The 19851-nt window shown below is 43.4% G+C and overlaps 1 protein-coding gene across 3 annotated transcripts in view; it reads right to left on the reverse strand.

The window, feature by feature from the left end:
* Positions 1–19851, reverse strand: part of UBE4B (ubiquitination factor E4B) — a 119894-nt gene that overhangs the window by 13853 nt on the left and 86190 nt on the right. For all 3 annotated transcript variants that reach the window (XM_039234916.1, XM_039234918.1, XM_039234917.1), the window contains 7 exons: positions 18271–18409; positions 13547–13646; positions 12165–12292; positions 11321–11419; positions 10220–10455; positions 2531–2657; positions 422–566 (listed from right to left, as the gene is read on the reverse strand). In XM_039234916.1, the coding sequence (XP_039090847.1) occupies positions 422–566; positions 2531–2657; positions 10220–10455; positions 11321–11419; positions 12165–12292; positions 13547–13646; positions 18271–18409 (974 nt within the window). The remainder of the gene's footprint in view (positions 1–421; positions 567–2530; positions 2658–10219; positions 10456–11320; positions 11420–12164; positions 12293–13546; positions 13647–18270; positions 18410–19851) is intronic.

A 19851-nucleotide genomic window follows, 5' to 3' on the forward strand; every position in this document is an offset into this window, starting at 1 on the left:
TAGAATCCTGCGTGATTCACACCGTTGTCTAAAGGAGATTATGTGAGCAAATCAAATGCTTGTCTGGCACAGAATTCTGGAGATTTCTTTCCTACGTTCATAAACTGACATCAACATATTCAGACCATAAAAGCTCTTCTCCAAAATAGCCCTTTAAAAATAAAAAGGCAAGGAAGTTTTTAGAACGCATTTTGAAAGACTTTGCGACTCATTTCCTAGCTTTAGATCAAGCGTTTAAGCTCACTCCTCCCCCGAACCCAGATTAACTTCACGGGAGCCCGCAGGTGGAAGGTGGCAAGTGAGCAGTGACAAGTGAGTCACATCTAAGTCAGCAGGGCCCAGGGACGCAGACCCAGGACGAGCCCCACCCAGCAGAGCAGTTTCCCTCCCGGCCGGCCGGGCACCTGCGCCGTGTGCTCACCCGGGGCAGCTGCTCCCACTGCTCTTTGTTCTTCATCTCTTCTTGCACTTCGTGGATCCGCTTCAGAGATTCCAGACTTTCATCGAGCAAGAACGTTGTGTCATTTATCAGCATGTTTATATAACGCACAAACTGCTTCCCCGAACTGAAAAGGGAATCACGTTGCACACGGTCATTAGCTCTTGCCGAAGCAAAACGCCGCAGCAGCTCGCAAAGAAAACGGGCCTCTGCCCGAAACGCCAACCAGCTCCCCCTGAAGCCTACCTACCGGGGCACCACTCAAGTACCGTGGAGGTCAAGGACCACGGAGTCTCTCCCTGGATCTGGCTACTCCTTTTCATTAACTGTGACAAGCTCCTTTCAGTGGTGTGCTGGAGGCCCCTTGCATGGTTTATGAGAGCCAGTTGCTAATATTTCGGAATTTTGTGAGCAGATTCCTTTGGCGGCTTAAATTTAGCAACAGTGGAAGTATTTATACCCTGGAAAACCAGCAAATGCGGAATTTTCTCCACCTCTTCGGAAAGCCAATTTACTAACACGTCCCTGGCTCGCTCTTTCAATGATGTAGAGAAGACACTCTTCCAGACTAGAAAATATGCTTAAACTCACCAAGGTACAAAGAAAGCACAAATAATTACCCACGTATAAGGGACAAGAGAATTACTGATACACTTATTTCTTATTAGAAAGAAAAGCACGTTGAACAAAAGTTGGCAGCTGTAATATTGATCAAGGAGGCTATTAATTCACTTTCTAGAACTTGAAGCTTCCAATCTGTAAAACTGCCCTGCATATCCTGTTATAACAGAGGGCTCACTCGTGCACTGAGATGCTAGTATACCGTGAGGCTTTGTAACTGCAAGATTAGTAGAGAAAAAGAGGAGATACACACTTCTGGATCTACCACTGTGTAATTGGGGGGCGGCAAGCCCAGGCCGGGGGAAAGGTAAGTTCTAGTGGACAAGGGTGGGAAGCCTGGATTTCAGGAGCAAGGAAAGTTCAGGAAGAACACTCCCACTCAGCACCACGCAGATGAAGCTGTAGGCCTGTATGGTCTAAACTTGTGCCAGCATTTGCTGGAACATAATTCTGACCATAAGGGCAGCTCACAGGGGGAATTAACTTAAAGAGTTCACTTTGCAGAAAGCCATCTAGCAAAATGGTTAACAAATAATATCGACTAGTGACTTCATTAACAAGTGACAGCTGGCTTTAATCAAAGCTCTAACGTGGTTTGCAAAAGATCCAAGTAGATGGAATAAAATGTCTTAAGAATAACTTGAAAGTTCAACATTTTCATCTATTTTCTTTCTCAAGCACCTTCCCTTGTAAAGTAATTTAGACGAGGGGCGCCTGGGTGGCTCAGTCGGTTGGGCATCCGACTCTGGCTAAGGCCTTGACCTCACAGTTTGTGAGTTTGAGCCCCGCATCAGGTTCTGTGCTTACATCACAGTTCAGAGCCTGGAGTCTGCTTCAGATTCTGTGCTTCCCTCTCTCTGTCCCTCCCCCGCTCACACTCTGGCTACTCTCTAAAAAATAAACAAACTTAAAAAAAATATTTTTTTGAAGTAATTTAGATGAAATTACTAGTGTCCGGGTTTAAGTAGTCACTAAAATTCCATATAGGTAACGAAAAGTTCTTAATCAAGGTTTAGGGCCTTGTTAAAAAGAACGACATTTGAAATGACAACCCCAACCTGATTGCTTCCAAATCTAAAGCCTTCCTAACATTTCTCATCTAAAGCTTGACATCATATTCCAGAACATTCTAAGATCTGGTTCCAGTCATTCTGACAACTTTGCTTCACACTGTAATCACAGAAACAGTGAAAGACACTTAACACATCATCTCTGAATATTTATAGATTCTTTCTTTAATGTGTACATACCATCCCCAAAGTATCTCAACAAGTCTAAAGTTCAGCAATGTCTTGCCAGCACAGACATTTCGATAACCCTGCTTGCATGTAGCAGAACCATCTAGAAAACTTAAAGGAGGCTGAGACCAAGCAAACAGTCAATAAGAGCCAACTATGAAAGCTGTTAAGCAGCCACCCTACCTGTGGTTTGCAAGAGAGCAAGCTGTGACATGAGGGGCCCTATACTCACTTGAATTCCTCCATGAAGGTGCCATGGTGAGCTATGTTTTGCCAAAGGCTTTTGAAAATGGTGCTAATGTGATAGCGAATGGTGAACTTGTCGTAGAACTCACTGGTGGCTCCGGTATGCTCCACATCTGAAGAAGAGAGACAGAGGGACTGAAGGATGGATACGGTCTTACCCTTTTAAGCAGTTACTGCGGTCACGATGTGAATACATAACCTGTATCTCGCACGTAAGGCAGGAGAGAGATTGTATGAAGTGGTACCGAAGACACAGGCTTCGCAGTGAAGGGCAGGCAATGACACGATACCAAAATCAATTAGGCTCGGAAAGCTGCCTGGCACCACCAGCATGACATCAGCTCACCAATGACCAGAAAAGAAATGGGTTAAATTTTCTTAAGGGCCACATGACCTATTAAATCTGACTATAGGCCTAGCTCATTTTATCATGTTTTAAAAATTGAAGGTTTGTGGCAACCCTGCATCATGAGAAGTCTATCAGCACCATTTTGCCAACAGCATGTGGTCACTTTGTGACTCTGTCACGTTTTGGTAATTCCCACAATATTTTAAACTTCTTCATTATTATTAAATTTGTTTTGGTGACCTGTGATGGGTGATTATGACTCACTGAAAGCTCAGAGGAGAGTATTTTTAGCAATAAAATATTTTTATTTTTTAATAAGATTTTTATTTTTTTAACATTTATTTTTTAAAATTATTTTTGAGAGACAGAGTGTGAGTGGGGGAGGGGTGGAGAGAGAGGGGAAACACAGAATCGGAAGCAGGCTCCAGGCTCCGAGCTGTCAGCACAGAGCCTGATGCGGGGCTCGAATCCATAGACCTTGAGATCACGACTTGAACTGAAGTCCAGACGCTTAGCTGACTGAACCACCCAGGTGCCCCATCAATAAAATTTTTTTTAACGTTTTATTTATTTCTGAGAGAGAGAGACAGTGTGAACAGGGAAGGGTCAGAGAGAGAGGGAGTCACAGAATCCGAAACAGGCTCCAGGCTCTGAGCTAGCCGTCAGCACAGAGCCCGACGCAGGGCTCGAACCCATGAACTGTGAGATCATGACCTGAGCTGAAGTCGGACGCTTAACTGACTGGGCCACCCAGGCACCCCAATAAAATATTTTTAAATTAAGGTATATACATTGGTGTTTTTTAGACATAATGAAAATGTACACTTAACAGACTACAGTATTGTGTAAACATAACTTTCATATGCACTGGGAAACCAAAAAATTAATCTGCCTCTCTTTATTCTGAAATGTGCTTTATTGCAATGACCTGGACCCAAACCTGCAATTCCTCTCAAATACGTCTGTATTATTTTAAATATTTTTGATAATTAACATTTTCAAACACGTACCAAAGTAGAGAAAAGTAGAGTAAAACCCTATGTATTCATTACTCATTTACCAACATCCATATATTATTAAAATGGCACAAAGATCAAACATAGTTATCCAAAGACAAATAGCTTATGCATGAGAAGCTCTTGAATTTATGACAAGTTTTAAAAAGAGGGAAAGCTGTCAGGTAAAGACATTAAGGCTCAAGATAAAAATGTAAATTAAAATAAGATGCCATTTTTTAAAAATCTATCAACTTGGCAGATATTACAAAAAAGACAATGTGAGGGGCACCTGGGTGGCTTGTGAGTTCAAGCCCCATGTCGGGCTCTGTGCTGACGGCTCAGAGCCTAGAGCTGCTTCAAATTCTGTGTCTCCCTCTCTCTCTGCCCCTTCCCCACTCGCACTCTGTCTTTCTCTCTCTCAAAAATAAATAAAAAAACATTAAAAAAAAAAAAAAGACAAGGTGAGAATGTGGGGAAAAGTTACTGTCTGACTGGTGAGAATAAACAGTGATACAATCCCTTGAAGGCAACGTGACTTGTATCACAAGCTATCAACAAACCCATCTCTCTGACCCACCAACTCTATCCCAGAGAACATACACTGGCATGTTCAAAGATCTCCCAGGACATTCTTTAAAGTACTTTAAAGTACTAAGCAAAGTACTTAGTACTAAGTACTATAGTACTTATGGAAAAGATATAAGTGCAAATGCCCAACAGAGAACATGAAAAAGTATTTGTGAAATGGTAAGTGAAAACCACAGGCAAGCAAATGGGGCCAATCATATTTGCAAGTGTCGCGCGTGCGCACAACGCACATGTGCGCGTGCGCGCGCACACACACACACACAGTTCATATGTATAAACTGGCTGGAAAAATACAGAGCAAAATGTTAACAGAGATTCTGAATGCAGAGATTATCAATAACTTTTACTTTCTTCTTGACATTTTCTGTATTTTGCAAAGAACATATTTTGTGACAAGAAAAGGAACTTAAAAATGAAAGGAATACGGTAACACCTATCATACAAAGACCTGAGGCACTTAATGCATCTTCATTAGGTCAAACTTTCTTTACGGTGAACTAAGTATCATTTTATTCACTGTAAAAAAAGTGTGAGATAAAGTGTGGAGAGCTGGTTCAAACAGAGTCTACTTGGGAAAGACGCTGGGGGCTGACACAACGTCTCGCATCCTCGAAATCGCCCATCACACCCGCACCACATCCTGAGCAGAGCGGAAGCCAAGCAATGACTGTTAACTTATGATCAATATTCACCTCTCCCAACATTTTATAAATTTCACTCCTAATGCTCCCTCAAAACTGCAGCAGCCCAAGTTCTATTTCGCAAGTCCAAGTTCTAAGAGGCCTGTAATGAACCAGACCCTGGCTGGCCCCCCCACTGCTCACCGTGCTCCCCTCCTGCAGGTCTCCTTGTTTGATTCATTAAGCTGCCCAGGCCTCAGGGCCTTTACACTTGCTGTCCGGGTTGCCTGCCACACCGTGGGTGAGGCCTTCGTGTGATTCACTCTTTTGTCTCATTAGACCTTCGCTGACCACGCTTCTTAAAGTAGCATCATGCCCTCCTCCCACACCCACTGTCTGAAAGGATCTTATTTATTGGCTCCGTGTCTGTCTCCCAACCAGAATGACTGACTCACAAAAGCAGCGAGTGTGACATCTTCGCCACCAGGCCTTAGCATCAAAGCCAGGGCTGCCACACCGCAGGAGTTTCATAAATATCTGCTGAATTTGTGAGAGAATCTACCCAGGCTAACGCTGGCCTTGTGGCTGCACACCCCCTTGGGGAAGAGGACAGTCTTGAAATACGTCGTAGTTATCAGTGCTCTTCTAGGTTCCAAGCAGCAGGTGGAGAACACTGGTCCTTCAGGAACTGACTGCTGATACAAATAAAATACTCTGATTTTGAAGCTTAACTGAATTTTTGAAATAAAAACTTGACCTTCAGCATTTCCTAGGCCAGGATATTCTCTTGGGGCACAAAAAAGGAGCTTGTTCCATACAGCGATCTCTAATTCATGTCTAAGAGTCGGGACCCAGGCCAGCAGGTCTTAACATGGGCTTCAGGCATGAGTGGGGGGCCGGCTTGGATGCCCCACGGCAGGGCTCTCTTGGCGCCAGACCCTCATGACCACAGAGTAACAGCGCAGCAGTCAGGAGCATCTGTACTGAGGTCCCGACTGCTGAGGTTGCTGCCACTCACTAGCGGCTGACCTTCAGCAAGCTACTTGACCTTTCCAAGCTTCAGGTTCCTCATTCGTACACAGAGATATTTATAGGACCCATCTTGAGGACGGCCGTGCCGATTAAGTGAAAGGATTAGAAAGTATTCAATAAGCAGTGGCTATTATTAGGACGGGTATCGTCGATCTAGGACTGCAGGTGTGCTCCAGGGCCAGACGGTACACTGCTTGGTGGCCAGGGGGAACGGGAGAACACAGGCTGTCCCTGTGACCTTACGGGCGGGGCTCACCACGCCCAGCACGGGTCTCCCAGGAAGAGGCCCAGGCCTTTGCACATGCTTCTACTCAATGCCCATGTTTTATTCCTAAGCCACAGTGACAGGCTCAGGGCACGAGTATAAAATACATTTAACTAGGGGCGCCTGGGTGGCTCAGTCGGTTGAGCATCCAACTTCGACTCAGCTCATAATCTTGCAGTTTGTGAGTTCGAGCCCCATGTCACGCTCTGTGCTGACAGCTCGGAGTCTGGTGCCTGCTTCGGATTCTGTGCCTCCCTCTCTGTCTATGCTCCTCCCCTGCTTGTGCTCTCTCTCAAGAATAAACATTAAAAAAAAATTAAGAAAATACATTTAACTGAACAATTTTTGTTTTTAACACTAACAACACATGTTTTAACAATACAATACACTAACAATGCAACAATTACTGCAGAATAATTGAGTTCAGATTTTTTAAGTTTATTTATTTATTTTGAGAGAAAGTGACCAGGAAAGGGACAGAGAGAGGAGGAGAGGGAGAGAGGGAGAGGGAGAGGGAGAGGGAGAGGGAGAGAGAGAGAGAGAGAGAGAGAGAATGAGAATATCCCAAAGAGGTTCCATACTGCCAGCGTGGAGTCTGATGTGGGGCTTGAACCCATGAACCATGAGATCATGATCTGAGCCAAAGTCAGATGCTCAACTGACTGAGCCACCCAGATGCCCCAAGTGCAGATAATTTTTAAAAGAGAAATAAAACCATTCACAAGTCTCTCATTCAAAAGTAACCAACTCACTGTTAATATTTTGGTATCTGTTCTTCCGCACAGTTTTCCATCATATATATGGGTACCAACACGTGGTCACAGTGTACATATTGTTTCGTTACTTGACATCTTCTTTACTTTTTATTACTTCACCATTTACTGTAAATAACACATCAGTTTTCATAGCTCAGAGAGACCTGCTATTGTATAAATTACTTCATCCACAGCTGGAAGACATTCAGACAGTTCTACGAATTTCCACTACACCACACTGTAAACACTGCTGCAGTGATGATCACTGTAAACATGTACGTACATTTATAATCATCCCCATAGAACAGAAATTAAGTTTACAATCAAAAGGGTGAGCTGTTGATGTAGCTGCTGTCTCTCAGCCCCCAGTTCACCCTTCAGGGCTTTGCAATGCGAGGGCTGGGACTCTGCAGGTTCCCGGGTCAGCTGGCCCTCTGTTGGGTTCACCAACAGGGGGCGCTGCAGGAGAACCGGAAACCTGAAGGAGAGAAGGGGCTCGGTCCTGGGGGTAAGCTGGCTGGCAATAGTTCTCCTTCCCAGCAGCAGCAGCTACTTCTGGTTTCCAGCTCCGTTCAGTACTCACAGAACCAGCCAGCCCGCACACCCTCAGAGAGGCCAGATGGCCGGTGTCACTGCTAAGAGGCCTGGCTGAGCCCTCATCCGCACCGCTAGATTTTACTACCTCCTGCTTCTTCCCTCGGTGCCCCCAGCTCTGCTGCTCCCTGCACTTCCACTCTGTCTAATCCCAAAGTTCCTTATTCACCTTGCTGTCTTCTAATACCTATGTGACCAACAGTTCCTTATACTGCTGTCCCTTGATCAACACGGGTTTGACTACATGGGTCCATTTACATGTTTGTTTGTTTTTTCCAATAAAAATACATACAGGACTGTAAGTGTATTTTCTCTTCCCTATAATTTTTCTTTAACTTTTTACCCAGCTTACTTTAGGATAAGAACATAACATATAATACGTATACAGAAGATGTGTTAATAGACTGTTGCTGATAAGACTCCTCGTCAACAGCAGGCTTTAATAATGAAGGGTTTGGGGGCATTAACTATAGATTTTTGACTGTGTGGGGGGTGCCCCAATGCCCACACTGTTCCAGGGTCAACTGTACTCAATTCTGTTAAAATAACTGGTACATTTCTGTCTTCCTTACTGGACCCTGACTAACAGAGAGGATGTATAGATCTTTAGGGCTTCTGGTGGGGACTGCCAAAATGCCTTCCATAAAGGTTTTACCAATTTACATTCTCATAGAGTTTCACAGCACTGCTTCTGCACACTAGCTATAGGGGAGATGAAATAAGTATGTGCAGGTTAATATACTTCTCTACAACTATGTTATTAGCTACTACTAGGTATTCTCTTCCTAAAAAAAAAAATTAGAAAACAAATAGGTGAAAAGAGGTACCTTATGCCATTTTAAGAAATACAGAATTAACTTCAGGGTGCCTGTGTGGCTCAGTTGGTTAAACATCTGAGTCCTGACTTTGGAATCAAACCCTGTGCTGGGTTCTATACTGACTGCATGGAGCATTCTTGGAATTCTTGGAATTCTCTCTCTCTGCCCCTCCCCAACTCACACTTGAGCTCTCTCTCAAAATAAATAAACTTAAAAAAAAAAAAAGAAAGAAATGCAGAATTATCTTCATATGCACAAGGCACCGAATAAGGTCCTATCCTGTACATGTGTAACTCCTCATTTGCACCCGAATGGCATTTCCAGGGCTAAGGAATGAAAGAGGAGGACTCAGGAGCTAGGAAAAGGCTTTTGACCCAGGAGGGTTCTGTGCTGTTGTAAAAGTGAAGATGTTAACAAAACTTCAAGATGCTCATTGACTTACTTTAGGTTTAAGACGATATAGGTAAGCTGGGAAGGAAAGAAACTTTTTTTTTTTAAAGTAATCTCTTTACCCAAAGTGGGGCTTGAACTTGACCTATAATAGATCAAGAGTCTACCGATTCTTATATCATAGGTCATGCTCTACCGACCGAGCCAGCCAGGTGCCCTGGAGAGGCTCTTATTAGATGTTAGAAAGCAATAGTGACAAAGGATAAAGAAGGCAGGCAGACCGTTGGAACCCTCAGAAGTGAAGGGAGAGGTGACAACACAAGCCCCAAACAAGCAGCAGAAGGTCTTGGTAGTCAGGGAGGGGACGGCTGTCACTGAACACAGAGGACTGAATCCTCAAACTGGTCGCTGCAGCGAACGGCAGGAAGCTGTACTCTGGGACGTCCAGAGTTTCTTCAAGAGCATGGCAAGTGCATTCTACTAAATGCTCAGGACACGTCCTGAGTGCCCAGAATGGGCTAGCTTCCACAAAAGATGAGACAGACAGAACACACTTCCTTTCCTGCAAAATGTGCAAACTGGAAGGACAGTGTGCCTTTAGTACAATCTTAGGCCTTTGCTGGCAGACAGGTGAATTGGTCCCAAGGTAATCAGCTTTATACAAACACACCTGCAGCTCAAAAGCCAAAGGAAACATAAAAATTCAGAATCCAACTAATGCAGAAGTGGAGGACCACCTCACAGGGTGTGCCATGTGGCTTCGGGTCTTGTTCACCAGCATAAGCCAGAACCTAGGACAGCGCCTGGCTATTACCAGACACTCAGCAAATATGTATAGATTGAGTGAATGAGAGAAGACTCCCCAGTATCCTGATTCCACTGATTTGAGTGGGGTTCAAGAATAAACATTTGTAATAAGCTCCCTGTTTGACCCACACTCTGAAAGTTTGAAGCTAAAATGAGCCAGAGGATTTCAGACAAAACAACTAATCCATGCGATTGATACCAATCAGATCCCAGTGTTACCCATGTGACTTCGCAGTGTTACCCACTGGCTCCTGCTGCAGCATCGGGGACGAGTACATAGATTGGTCAATGTGATATTTCCACTATTCGGGGAAAAATAAGCAACAGCACATGCTCTGTCAGCGGTCGGCTCATAGGTCATACCTGTTGACTGGCCATCAGGATATCAGCTACCAGATTCAGAGTAACTCCGTCCACTAGCTTTAGACGACCTTGCCTATCTGAATATGTGGGACTTACCTGTATAAAACTTCATCAGTGAAGGGACCAGCAATTTGGTGGAGAGAGGATGGTTCTCAATCATTTCAAAAAACTTCTGGGTTCGTGGCTGAACAGCAGGGTTGGTCATAAACATGACTTCCACTAGTTTGGCCACCAGATAAGGATTTCGGATGTAGTTCTGGTTACACAACATCACAACGAGGAACATCACAATGTCCTGAGTACAGGGCTCATAAAGCACCTGAGGAGAGTATCTGAAGAGAGGCAACAAGAGCAAGAAATAAAGCTCTGAGAAACTCTACCCGTCTGGATGCCAGGATCATTAAGGAGGGAAGGGGCCAAGATACTGAATTACCTTGAACTTGCGGAGTTTAAAGTGACTGCTGACTTTATAACTAGACAGATTTAAAATCTATTGTGTTTATTGGTCAAAGCATGTTATATTCATTTATTACGTTCTAGGAAATAAGCCCTAAAGCCATGATTAAATTAACGAGGTGAATTTTTCAAAAGATCTTTGCAACTAAAAAGACTCAAAAAAATTCTTTGAAAGACTGTATTTGTAAGTAATCTCTACACCCAGTGAAGGACTCGAACTCACAACCCTAAGGTCAAGAGCGGCATGATCCATCGACTGAGCCAGCCAAGTGCCCCTACAGATTTTTCTGATAGTTGTTTTAATTAAAAAAAAAAAAAAAAAAAGTCAATTATAAACTCAAACCATTTCTTTGTAAGCTTTCTTCAGTTTCATAATTGAGAAACATTTTAAAAATACAGATATGGGTATTTCTGGCTTTTGAATGTTCACTTAGATATTAATAAACTGTTTGCTCCTTCTATTTCTCAGAAACACATACTCAATTATTAGAAATTCAACTCAGTCTTCACAGAGTACATTCTTAGCAGCACTGTTCATCCTGCTTCTGTCTTGAAGATATTACTGGCACTGGCTGGGTGCCATGGTTGGATTTATTTTTCCAGTCTCCAGGCAGCATTCAGTTACAGCTATCACACAGAATTTCAGGCATAAAATGGAGGTTGGCAATGCAGTTCATAATACAATGTACACATTATGTATGAAAACATATCAGAGTCACGGAGTATGTCAAAGGCACTTACTGTACAATAAAAAATAAAAATTCAGCAACATCTTCTACATAAAACTCAGGCAATGCTGCAAAAACCTTGGGGACATCTGAATTTAAAGGCAGTGTTATGCTGTCAAAGAGAACAAAAAGCACAAGTTATGAAACAAAAACATGGCACCAGAAATTATATGGGTAAGTATATGGGGGGTGGGGGGGAGGGCCTCCTATATAATATAGCTACAGGAAAAGGATACAAGGCAAGAGACCAGAACCAGAAATGAGCCGGGAGGAATGAAGACAGCGGATATGCTAGGGCACGCACGAGAAATTTTCATTGATTTTCTGTTAAGGTTAATGCAATAAAATATGAAAGAAATAAAAGGGTCATATTTGGTCATTTTACGCAACTCAAGCTGTTTTGAGACAAAAGAGCTACATATATACTTTAAATAATAGTTTCCACGCCTACAGACGGCCTTGGGTCAACCTTGCCCACATCCGAGACCCGGAGACTTCGCAGTAACAATAAAATAATAGTAACTGGCTGGGTATCTTCCTGGACCCACTGCTTAACAGGCCTAATAGCCTGTTATCTCCAGTTTTTAGTTTCTAACTTAGGGATTTCCTTTTCTGTCAATCCAGAGCCAGTTTGTAAAAAGTGCTAGGTGAAAATGAAAGTAATAGGTGCGGACATTCCCTTCTTATGATAATTACGAGGAACATAAAATATTACCAATTTTGTGGTCTGTATAAAGTACGATCTAGAAATTAAAGAATGGACTAAGGGCTTGGGTCTTAGCTATCGACTGAAGAACAACGAAAGCAACAAAGCCCGCACGAGGACAGGGGAGGTGGCGGGGAAGGGGGGCACTCACTCGGGATAGGCGGGGTCCAGGATGCGGAGCAGCAGCTGGATGAGAAGGCCGTAAAAATTCAGACATCTTCTCAGAAAGCTCTCGTCAAGTAAGCCAGCGTCAGCACAGGCCTTGCACCGTACCAGTTTCTGTGGAAGGAGGTACGCCCCGCCCCAGCCCACACATTAGTTGCGAGCAAGTGTCTGCGGCGCTGACTGGCCAGGGAACGGGCCAAGAGATGGGAAGTTGAAGTTCTAGGGCTTCGGGAGCTCCATCTCTAACTAGCTACAGGAAGCTGGTCATGTCTCAAGAGCTTTCTTTGTTCTGAGAGAAACAAAAGGTATGCCATGCAAACCACGGAGCACGCAGCTGGGGCTCAAAAAGGTAGTTATTACTGTCGTGTTTAAGTAGCTCGACTGGGGGACAAGGTTGATGGGGGAGGCACTTTGGCATCAGACGGTTCGCGGAAAGAAGCTGGTCAAATCTGCGTCTGGATTCCAGGTCACCACTTACGAGCTGCCCCAGGGCAAAAAAATGCTTGTCCACGGAGGGTCCCACACCTGCCTGGGAGGATGGCTGTGAGAAGGAAATGCACGCACGCATGCACACGCACCGGCACACCAGGGTACACAGCTTCAGGCTCCTAATAACATGTCTGTGGTGTGCGCATGGAGGCCTAGAGAAGCCAGGTAAGGACCCCTGGTTTGCTCGGCATCTCGAGCAGGTCTAGTGGTAAATAAAACAAACCTATCTTCACTCGCACCAGAAATCGAAGTTAAAATGTCCACCTATCCTCCTACTAATCAACTGTAGGCAGAACCAGCTAATACTATTTTATAGTTTGAACACAAACATAAGAAAAATGCACATGTCTGCTGTCTACGCTTCCTCGTACAGCCTTTGCCCAGCACCCAACGACAGAAGACTCCCTGTCTACAGCGAGGGTCTGTGCAGTGGATCACCTTCAATGACAAATGGAGACTCAGGGACAAAGGAAGGGAGTCTTCCCACCACCACAAACCCACTTGGTGCAACATCATGAAAGTGCGTGGCTGGACACCCTGGTGCCTGTGTGTTTTGGGTCCCAGGGCTGGGGAGGCAGCAGAGGGGAGGACCTTGCAGATGGGGGAGGGAGGCCGGTGATGTTGCCCTGAGGGTGGTAAGACCAGGAAGAATTCAAGGTGTCGCTGGCATAAGCATGTGCAGATTCTGTGCTGAGATTTAAATGTTGTATTAGACACAGGTGAGGCATCAACAGGCTTGAAAGTGTAGTGTCTCCTCTTCAGGGGAACAGAATAATGAAGGGGAAAAGGACACTGACTGGCTCAGTCAAGGCCCACTCGCGGGTGGGAAAATTCCTGTTACAAGGCTGATCTGTAATTAAACCAGTTAACTTTACGAACCTTAAGCTGAGTTTTGCAGCGTTTCAGCATTTCGCGGTGTCTAGTTGCCAGCGGGGAGTCTTTCCATTGGCTTTCATTATTTTTTAAATCTTCCACAGTTCTGAAACCAAAGACTAACAGTCACGTGCAAGAAGACACACGCATCCATCTTACCTGTTCATTCTGACCATGTCATTGACTCTCAGAGGCACATTTCCCCCCCTCGTTTTAGTGTCTTTAAAATCAGAGTGTATCTTATCATGATCTGGCAGAAATTTTCTTTCTTTTTTATTTTTTAATGTTTTATTTATTATTGAGACAGAGAGAAACAGAACATGAGTGGGGGAGGGCCAGAGAGAGAGGGAGACCCAGAATCTGAAGCAGGCTCCAGGCTCTGAGCTGTCAGCACAGAGCCTAATGTGGGGCTTGAACTCATGAACGGTGAGCTGACATCAGCTGCTTAACTGACTGAGCCACCCAGGCGCCCCAGAAATTTTCTTTCTTATGGGTTCCACAGATAATGAGGTCTTAAAATGGATGGTACTTCAGATTTAATGAAATAGAGAAAGAAACACATTGTTCCCTTATTTTCCAGCGAGGGAGAAAAAGAAATCCTTCATGAAAATTCAAGGTTGAGACGCCTGGTCAATTACCCCAAACGAAAGGCTAGTTGAGTAACGGCAAGTACCTTTTCTTCTTTTGCAATCGTTCCCTCTGCTGGGAATGCTCCTAAGCTCATCTTTGTGGCTTTGCTCCTTCACCTCCTTCAGGTGCCTGCCCAAATATTGCCCGCCAGTCATACCACAGGCTGCACGTTTTAAAGACTGGCCCACTTACTGCTATTCAACCCCCTCTGTCAAGACAACATATAGAAAACTAGAGGCTGATAAAAATTTTGAAACCACCTTTACCCAGACTCCCTCACTGCCAACAACTGTGACCATGACCTAGTCTCCATCAAAAGGTGACTTTCATCGAAGGCAGAAGCGGATACTGGGGAGTGGCAGCCACAAGGGTTTTCTGGATGCACAGGGCTGGAGGAGTTTTGCCTGAGCGGTGACACAGCTCCTACTGTCAGGATGAACCTTGAAGCAGCTTCTCGCCAGGTCAGGTTCAAAAGAGGACTCCTAGTACATAGTGGCTCTCAAAAAGTGGCGATGACTTGATAGACAGCTAGTGCACTGAAACTGCTGTGTGGCACCTGTCTATGCCACAAATGGCGGGATGAGATGACCCTGAAAGAAGCTTAGAAGCACTGTGGGGGCAGCCGGGCCTGACGGGCCACCTCTAGGGAGCCACAGTGGACAGGCACATGGAACAATGAGCACAAGTGCAAGGCAGCCTTGTTCGCTTCCAACTGGGTGGTCATGACAACGTGTGGTCAACGTATTTGTTTTTCTAAGCAAACTGCTGTAGATTTCAGTGCACTTGGAATTCTTATTTCCCTTCCACATCCTTGGGACATCATTATTCTATCTGCCACATCTGTAGTGACACAACGTGGGAGTGTGTGTGCAACGGATCCTGGAGATGCTTGATCACCAAGAGTGAAACAAGTTAACATCCTTCTAAGTTCATCAACATGGTTACAACTAACAGAGATCCTGGATTCAAGACTGTCCCGAATAGCTGGGATGGGTTTTAAATGTGTGCCCAGCTAACTGACTCAAAGTTGGAATTGACAGTGACCTATGCTGTGTGAAGTTGAGCTATCTGGCATTCCCTGACATAATTCAGAGGAAAAACTCTAACACTTGAGAAGCCGAGAATATTGGGGTGTGTAGGTGGCTCAGTCAGTTAAGCGCCCGACTTGAGCTCAGGTCATGACCTTGCAGTTCATGAGTTCGAGCCCCTGGGGCCTGCTTCAGATTCTAGGTCTCCCTCACTCTCTGTCCCACCCCCACTCGCATTCTGTGTTCTCTGTCTCAAAAATAAATAAAAAAACATTTTTAAAAAAGCTGAGAATATTGGGGTGCCTGGGTGGCTCAGTTGGTTGAGCATTCAACTCCTGCTTTCAGCTCAGGTCACCATCTCACGGTTTGTGAGTTCGAGCCGGGCACTGGGCTCTGTGCTGATGGCTCGGAGCCTGCTTGGGATCCTCTCTCCCCGCCTCTCTCAAAATAAATAAATATACTTTAAAAAAAAAAGCAGCAGCAGCTGAGGCCATTAATATAGATTAATATAGTTACACCATGTATGATCAGCTCAGACAACTCCGCCTCCCAGGACGTGCCCCCTCGGCGCCCCCCCCCCATTCCCTGGAGGACACCTCTCCTGTCACAGCACCAGGAAGTACACAGGTGAGGGGAATACTGACAGCTCTGACCACCCACTGGGAGCTGGACTGAAAGCGGGAGCTGGTATCAGTGAAATCGATCATCCAAAGTCAGTGGAAGAGATGGGATCCCAAGATTCCAAGAGGAAGAAGCAAGTTCACAATCACAGCTTGAAATTTTTATAGGCCTCTCTGAGTAGAAGCTGGTAAAATCAGCAAATATGAGAAAAATGTGAATGACAGATGAATAAACCTGACCTAATAGATGAAATGAAGCTGTGCAATATACAACACAGAAAGCACATTCTTTCCACATCTACGCGGAATGTTTACTCCTAAGTGTGAGGCCAGAAAGCAAATTCCAAAAAAAGTTTAAAAAACACAAATCAGAACATGTCCTCTAGACCATAATGAAATTTAGCTAGAGATAAATAGACAAGTCCACTGAGAATCCGGAATTTCAACAATATATATTTTCGATAATCCATAGTCAAAAAAGAAACAAAAACAAATAGAAAATATTTTGAACTGAACAGTAAAATACGACATGCCAAACATGAGGGATACAGCCAAAACCACACTTTGGGGGAAATGAAACACCTTAAATGCACATAAGAAAGGGCTGAAAATGAATGATCTCAGTACCAACCTCAAGGGGCAATAAAAATATCAACAAGAATGCAAATTAAACTGAAAAAGAGTAGAAGGAAATAATGAAGGTGCTGCAGACATTAAAATGATAGAAAGACAATATTATGAGCAACTTTAGACCTAGAGATTTTGAAACTTTAGATGTCACAGAAATTCTAACGCAAGATGAACTAAAAATCTAAATAGTCCTGTATCTATTAACTGAATAAAACACATAATTAAAAGCCGTCCCACAAAGAAAACTCTAATCCCAGACAGCTTCATCAACGAATGTTCCCAAACATTCAAGAAAAAAATAACATAACTGCTATACAATAAACTCTTCCTAGGGATATAAAAAGAGAGAATATTTCCCGACTCATTCTATGTGGCAAGCATAACACTGATACCAAACTCTGAGGAAGACTTAACAAGAAACTACAGGTCAATCTTTCTTTTGAACATAGACTCAAAAATCTTAAACAGAATATTAGTCAATGGAATATGAGACATAAAAGCATTATCAATGAGAAATAAAAGCTGACTTTACTCTAGGGATGGAAGTCTGGTTTAATATCAGAAAGCAGGCTGATGTAATTCGACCACATTAACAGAATATAGGAGGGGGGAAAAATCTGATCTCTTTAACAACTATGGAAAAAGCTTTTAATGAAATTCAACTTCTGTTAGGAATGAAAACTATTAAAATACTAAAAATGATGGGAAATTTTCTTAATCTGGTAATGAGGATATACAAAGAAGGTTGTCCCTATGCAAGGTTGTACTAGAAACTGTCGCCAGTATACTTAGGCAAAAAGAAAAAAGGTATAAGAGAGAAGACTATCATCATTTACAAACAACACAAATACGTGTAGAAGGAAAACCTTAAAGCATCTACAGAGTAATCATCAGCATTAACAAGTGATCAGCAAGGCAGATAGAGACATACAGTTGCAGATATAGATACCACATACTTGTTCTCAAGCCACACGTGTACATAGGTCATGGAACCAAATGAAGCGGCCACGCTGTTATCATTCCAGAGGAGCCATTCAAATATATTTTTGCTCCCTGTTCCCATGGTTTGTTTATTTGGAGATGTTGGTACACAGGGAGAAATGCGTAGGTTAAGAAACTCAACGATGGTGCTAATGAACTGGGAATTGAGGCTACTATCCGGCCATTCTGAATTCTTTATGCCATAGGACAACATGCAAAAAAGAGCATTACAGGGGCGCCTGGGTGGCTTAGTCGGCTAAGCGTCCGACTTTCGCTTAGGTCATGATCTCGCAGTTCGTGGGTTCGAGCCCCGCGTCGGGCTCTGTGCTGACTGCCAGCTCAGAGCCTGGAGCCTGTTTCAGAGTCTGTGACTCCCTCTCTCTCTGACCCTCCCCTGCTCACGCTGTCTCTCTCTCTCTCTCCTAGAAATAAATAAAAAACATTAAAAAAAAAAAAAAAAGAGCATTACATGTAGGTAGGAGTGAATGATCTTGTTTATCAAGGGGAACTAGACTTCCTGTTTCACAGTGCAGGGAAGAAGGAGTATGTCTGGAATCTGGGAGGTCCTTGAAAGTACCTCCTGGTCCACACCATGGCCGGTGGAAAGAGTTAATGGAAGTCTAGCAACCACCCATCAAGGGTTGAGGACTCTCAGAGGCCACAGTGTGGGTCACTTCACATAAAGAACTCGGGCCGACCGAGGAACGTGGATGTGGAAGCAGAGGTAGGTGGCATATTGTAACGTACGTTCTCCCCACGTTCAAATCTCCTGGTCACAGTGGAACTGCTCGCTTTGAGAGCAGTGGGAACTCAGGCGATCCCGGGACATGGGTTCACATACCTGTTGAGCTCCCGGATGGCCCGGAGTCTGCGGATGTAGCGACGGCAACTTGGCAGAATAGAGAGGTGGTGGGCGTGCAGGGTAAGAAAAAAGCATTCTGTAGGGAATTTGGGCTCAGAAAATGGCGGCTGGTCTCCATCTAGGAAAAATAACAGAATTCCCTAAATAAAACCTACAACAAGACTAAATCAGAGTAAAAGCACAGTTACGACAAAACTGTATTCGAATTTTCAAGAAGTTTAAGGATGCTTTTAAAAAAATACGGATCAATTATAAGACGAACAGAATTCCTGTGAGCTCTGTTCAGTGAGTAGATATTCTGCCCCTTCTGCTTAAATGTTTGCATTAGATGTACGTCGACATCTTTTGTTCTGTGCCTTCCTGATGTATTTTACATAACCATTTCTACTATTCAACACAGGTCACAAAACACCACCTTACATTTCAAAATGCTATTAGACTATGTTATGTTAATAAGCTACAGATTCCATAGCCATTTCCCCTCTGTGGGCACATTTGTCATTTCTCTCTTTTTTCTCTCTTATAAAGAGTGCTTGGAAGATCTAAGTATAAAAATGTACTACTTCACCCCACCCCCAGCATTGGGAGCATATTCTAAAATGTAGCATTACTGAGAATGAAAGTGTTATCATTTTTTACATAAATCAGAATTCACTAAAGAAACTGATTAAATGTCATCTATTTCTTCACAAACTTCCATTCTATCTTATCACTTTGTTTTTGGATAATTCATAGATATACAACAGTAACCTGAATTTCTTTCAATTTGTACCTAATTCCTAGAAGTATGTATATCTTTTCCAAGAAGCATATTTTATTTCTTAGGATATATACTGCTTACATTTTTTTCCCCAAACAAAAGAAAACTTCTCTTGGTAGAATCCAATTTTAGTATATGTGCTGCCGAAGTGAGCACTGTCTCTTGGTAGAATCCAGTTTGGGCCTTATACGTTTCTAACAATTTTATATTTTGTAAGGAATGATTTTATCAATCATGTGCACACATTTGGTCCCATTTTTAAATTTTCCGTATTCATTCAGTCTCACACCAGAAAAAGTGTATTTACATAATAAGGTACTGTAAATACATATTATCTCTGATGAGATGTCGCATTTTTTTAATCATTATAAATTTGTTTCCTTCATGACTGGGTCAAATCTTGTTTGGTTTTTTTTTTCACATTTTATTATATATATAGTTTTAAATGTTTAACCCCTTAATTCTTCTGGAACTTACTCGTCCATAATATGAGTCCAGGACTATACCAGTGGCCACTTATTTAAATGACACTAATCAAATGCTAACTTCATAGGGTATCTGGGCGGCTCAGTTGGTTAAGTGTCTGACTTCAACTCAGGTTATGATTTCACGATTCATGAGTTCAAGCCCCGCATCGGGCTCTGTGCTGACAGTGCAGAGCCTGCTTGGGATTCTCTCTCTCCCTCTCTCTGTGCCTCTCTCTCTCTCTCTCTCAAAATTAAATAAACTTAAAAAACAACGTTTTTCTGGAACATGTAAACACACCCGATCGCAATGCTGTGCTGTCAGGTAAGCACAGA

The sequence above is a fragment of the Hyaena hyaena genome, unplaced genomic scaffold (assembly GCF_003009895.1).
Source record: "Hyaena hyaena isolate Hyena2069 unplaced genomic scaffold, ASM300989v1 scaffold_94, whole genome shotgun sequence".
NCBI lineage: Eukaryota > Metazoa > Chordata > Mammalia > Carnivora > Hyaenidae > Hyaena > Hyaena hyaena.